Source organism: Wickerhamomyces anomalus (assembly GCF_001661255.1).
Source record: "Wickerhamomyces anomalus NRRL Y-366-8 unplaced genomic scaffold WICANscaffold_7, whole genome shotgun sequence".
NCBI lineage: Eukaryota > Fungi > Ascomycota > Saccharomycetes > Phaffomycetales > Wickerhamomycetaceae > Hansenula > Hansenula anomala.
Genome location: NW_017567116.1, coordinates 1 through 5,057, shown reverse-complemented (window position 1 = coordinate 5,057; position 5,057 = coordinate 1). Strand labels below are relative to the sequence as shown.

Sequence of the window (5,057 nt, the reverse complement as noted above, 5' to 3'; positions counted from 1 at the left end):
CTCTAGTTTTGAAGAATTACTAAAAGCGGAAGCTTCCCAATACAGTAATTACTACAATGTTCACTATCACACATATAATTTATAGAGGCTCAAGCTCAGGATACATTCTAGTTATGACACCATTTTCCACTATTACAGCAATATTAGAGTCATAGTTTGTTGGCGAACCTTCAAGAACAATAAAACTCTGATTCTCGGACTTCAAATTGAAAATTTTGTCAACATTGTACGACAACAAGTTAACAGCTTCACTTTCAGAAAGACCACCAAAAGATGCAGCAGAGGCACAATAGTCAAGTGCTAACCTAACATCCAGATCTTCTGGATATCCTAAGCCAACCGTAATACCTTCTCTTGTTAAGTTTTGTAGCAAGGAAACTTCACCACCGACCCCAGTTAAACAGCGACGTTCGTCCCAAAACTTGCGTTGACAGGCCCATCCTTTCAAGACAACAGGAATATTTTCTGCTTTTAATTTATCAACAATTAAATGTGATTCTAGTCCACCAATAACTATCACGTTCAATTTAAGCTCTTTTTTCAACTTTATTAAATGAAGCAGCACATCTTTACTATTAACATGAACAGCTAAAGGCAGTACACCTCTTGCCACCTCACCAAAAGTGTTTTGACTAAACAAATTTTTGTATAATAGATCTCTCAACGTTGAAATTTGGGATGAAATAGTTGGTGTCATGTCTTCTTTACCCATGTCTCCCAAGGTAATATGTAATGCAACTTCCTGTTTCAGTATACCTGACAGATCTTGAGCATTTGAATTAAAACTTGTACTGACACCAGTTATGAATTTCTTACCTTCAGATCTAAATGGAGGTGTGATTATTTTCAAGACTCCTGAATTGTAAGCTCTTTTCAAATGCTCACTTTGCAAATGTAAACCATCCTTTGCCTTCAACACCTCAAAGCCTTCGATACTTCTAGAGTCACCGTCGCCAGTCGATTTCTCAGATTGCATTTCAACTAATCCATGGGACTCAGTAAGAGCAGTTAAACCTGGTAACAATGCTCCATTTTCCACTGAAATCAGCTCATAATGACTAGAGGTATAATTTTTGCATGATTTGGCAAGGCATTTTATATGTCCATCAGCGACTAACAGCTCATAAGGATCACTATCAGTCTTTTCGATACCTTTCATAAAAGATTTTTCAATACCGGTAATAATGAATTGGTCAGAACTCTCTCCATTTCTTGTAAAATTAGACTTTATCCTATTTCCTAGCTTCTTTTCATGAAATTCCTCTGTTATATTCAAGGACATTATAGTTTCACCATCAATGAATACGCTTAAAGGAGTTGACCCTGGTTCTAATGGGTGCTTATTCCATATAACAATATCAGCATCATAACCTTTTCTCAGAAATCCAATTCTATCATCAAGCCCTAAGCCTCTTGCAGCTTGACCAGTTATACTTGAAAATGCTTTCTCTTTGGAAAGACCATAATTGTGCGCAATCTGAGCTTGGAAGTTCAATGTATGTCCTGGTAATGCCGGATGATCAGTAGTTAGGACAACATTAATATCATTTTTCTCCAAAATAGCAGGACTGAATAATGAAGCTTGAAATGCTTCCTTCTTGAATCCCCATAACGAAGCGAATGTTGCAACAGTAATGTTCCAAGGAAGGTTCTTTAAAATTTGAGGAATTTTATATGCATCTAAAGCATGATGCAAAGCATCGACCTGAAAACCAAACTCTTTCGCGTGCCTTAATAATGTTTCAATATCAAAGGTCTCATAGCAATGTGCATTACTTTGAACTTGACCTCTCAATAGTCCCACTAAAATTTCCAATTCAACGTTATAAGGGAATGGCTTTGTAGGCAAATGTCTTCGAGCCACATTATCACACCATTCATCTTGCTCATCCCTTAATAGCTCTGATCTATGGATATATTCCCTGAATAAATAACCCAACCCCATTCTTGACTTTGGAGCCTCTGGTCTTGAAATATACCGTTTTTTGGGGTTTTCACCACATGCCATTTTCATCCAACGCTGCCTTTGACCCTGATTAGGAAGATGTGCTTGATGATACTGAACAAGCATATCCTCAACAGATGATGATGGTGGAACAAACATCTTAAATGCATATCCTTCTCCTGAGATTAAATTAGCACTTGGTAGAACTAATGAGGTGGTCACACCGCCTTTGGCAATTAGCTGAATTGCTGGATCTCCAATATTGAAGGCATCAATAACTCTAGTGAATGGAGTTACTGGGCTCATCAACTCAAACATATCATTAACACCTTTTAACTCTGGCTGAGAGCAAATTCCAGCATGTGAATGCATCTCAACTAAACCAGGCGAAACTATGTGCCCTTGTGCATCAATTACTTCAGCAATATTGAAGCTTTGTTGAAAGTAAGCACTTTCTATCGACCCTGCCTCGTGAACATTTGATATAATGCCATTTTCGATATAAATATCCATCTTTTGCTTTGATAATGTACCATCACCGTCAAGTAATAAAGCATTTTTGATTAGCTTTGGGGCACCAGCTTTAAGACCATGAACTTTGACTCGTGGATTGAAGTTTCTTTGGGTTGGATCTAGTATATATGGTTTTGTAAACCTACCTTCACACTGTTGAATAGCCTTGTGGAATTTCTCTGTTTCGAACTGGTTGTATCCCCCACTAAAAAAGTTCAGAGACAACGATACCAAAAGCACCAGCCCAATTGTCGTTCCAAAGATATCCAGTCTTGCTTTAAGCATTTCGTACACGATTCTTATCCGTCATTATTCAATTAATCTCTTTCAGGACACCTAGAGCACTTTATGAATCTGTTGTTTTGAGAATGTGTTCAACACATCTTTTTTTCTTGGAGCAGTTCGCGATCCGGGTGTACCTCTGTTTTAAGCAGCTTCCCAAAAGGGTAGCTTCTCCGTTAGGAAGATACTCGATAAGGAATATCCTGTGATAAATCATACAAAAAGCTTTTACAATCTTTGCCTTTTTCACAAACTTTTCCTCAAATTGACATCAACATGTATCATCAGGAGAAAAGTGGTAGACACTCGAAAAGAAATATTACCATAGGTATGCTATCAACCTTGGTCACAATTGGTGTTTTAGCTTCTTGGACAACATTAGTGAACATCAAGCCCTCAGAGAGTTTTAACGACATTGTCAAATTGGATTATTGCCCAAAATTATTAAAGCTTGTACCAGAGGAGAACAGTCAGTTATTAAGCCTTTCAGATTTCCATTCGGAAGCATACAAGAACTATTCGTTAAGTGTTTGGCAAGATGCAATTAAAATATATACACCAAGTTTTGATGATTTAGGTGCTGTTGGTGAAGACAAAAGATGGGAAGTTTTCTTTGAATTTGAAAAATATTTGAAGCAGTCATTTCCAGCTGTTCATGAATTTGCAAGTTTAGAACAAGTTAACCTTCATGGGTTGGTTTATCACATCAAAGGTTCAGACGCTTCTTTGAAGCCTATTATGTTAACAGGCCATCAAGATGTTGTCCCAGTTCCACCAGAAACTATCAAAAGATGGACTTATCCGCCATTTGAAGCACACTTTGATGGAAAATTTGTTTGGGGTCGTGGATCTAGTGATTGTAAGAATAATGTCATTGGTATATTTGAGGCTTTGGAACAGTTGTTTACTCATGGATTTAAGCCAAAAAGAGGTATCGTTGTTGCATTGGGATTTGATGAAGAGTCAAGTGGTAAAGAAGGGGCGGAAAAGATAGGACAATATCTTTTAAGGAACTTTGGTGAAAAGTCTTTCTTTAGTATAATAGATGAAGGTGGTTTGGGTATACAAGACTTTTATGGTACAAGATTCGCTCTCCCATCAACTGGTGAGAAAGGTTATGTTGATATAGTTATTGATTTGGTTACTCAAGGAGGACACAGCTCTGTTCCTCCAAAACATACAGGAATTGGTATTATTAGTCATTTGGTAACACTCATTGAATCATATGATTATAGTTTGGATATAACTGATAAAAATCCCTTTTTTTACCAGCTTCAATGTGAGGCTAAATTTGGTGCAACTATTGGCCACAGACTGAAATCTGATCTACTCAACATTGGAGATCCAAAATCAAAGAAGAGAGCCTTAGATATTTTAGCAACAGATGGGACAACGAGAGCTTTATTATCAACAACACAGGCGGTGGATATCATACATGGAGGCTTGAAAATCAATGCTTTACCTGAAAAAGTCACATTGAAGATTAATCACCGGGTTGGCTATGATTCATCAATCAAAGAAGTTAAAGATCGTATCACATCGCTCGTACTACAAGTGGCAGATTTATATGGGTTAGGAGTTCAGGCATTTGAAAAAACTTTGAAAGATGCTGTAAATGGCCAATTTACAATCATCAGTGATTCTGATTTGGATCCTGCTCCTTTGACATCAACCATTGGTAACCCAACATGGGATATATTGGGTGGAACAATAAAGCATGTGTTTGAAGATTTCGCAAACTTTAGTGATCATAATCCAGAAGTTGATCCAGAAGTTATTGTGGCCCCAAGCTGTATGACAGGTAACACTGATACTAAACACTATTGGAAATTGTCAGAAAATATTTACCGTTTCACTCCCATTCAACAAGAAAAGAGACTAAATGCACATGCTATTGATGAACGAGTTCAACTTGATGCTCACATCGAAGGTGTTGTATTTTACCATCAATTTATTAGAAATGCTGATTCATATGAATGAATAGATGTATATTAAAATAATAAATTGCCATGTAAAATCTCCTCAACATTTGGGTAACAACGCTCCACTCTACCGTCTTCGACACTCAACGCAATATTGGCACCAAATTCAAATGGATTATGTTCAAAAATTAACAGGTTTTTGTTTTGTTCAATGCCAAATATCTCTTCGACACTTGTTATTAAATTAACTGTTTCCACAAATGTAAAATTGGTTGATTCAATGGATTTAGCGGCAGACCCAACCTCCCAAAATATTCTTCTGAGGTTTGTAGCTTCATCATACGCGATTGAAAATTGAACACCAGCCTTGTATAAAATTTCGATAGATGATTCAC

General features: G+C 37.0%; 2 protein-coding genes across 2 annotated transcripts in view; one reads left to right on the top strand and one right to left on the bottom strand.

Moving 5' to 3' along the window:
• The window catches only part of WICANDRAFT_85911 (uncharacterized protein), a gene marked incomplete at both ends in the record, with an annotated part of 3,766 nt that extends 1,023 nt beyond the window's left edge, over positions 1–2,743 (bottom strand). The window contains 2 exons of the mRNA XM_019185969.1: positions 179–2,577; positions 2,605–2,743. Of these exons, the coding sequence (XP_019036138.1) occupies positions 179–2,577; positions 2,605–2,743 (2,538 nt within the window). The remainder of the gene's footprint in view (positions 1–178; positions 2,578–2,604) is intronic.
• A 327-nt stretch (positions 2,744–3,070) lies between these two features.
• On the top strand, positions 3,071–4,720 carry WICANDRAFT_36229 (M20 family metallopeptidase; the record flags this gene model as incomplete). The annotated part of the gene is made up of 1 exon (XM_019182411.1): positions 3,071–4,720. The coding sequence occupies one exon, from the start codon at positions 3,071–3,073 to the stop codon at positions 4,718–4,720; it is 1,650 nt and encodes a 549-aa protein (XP_019036137.1).
• Positions 4,721–5,057: the final 337 nt, after the last annotated feature.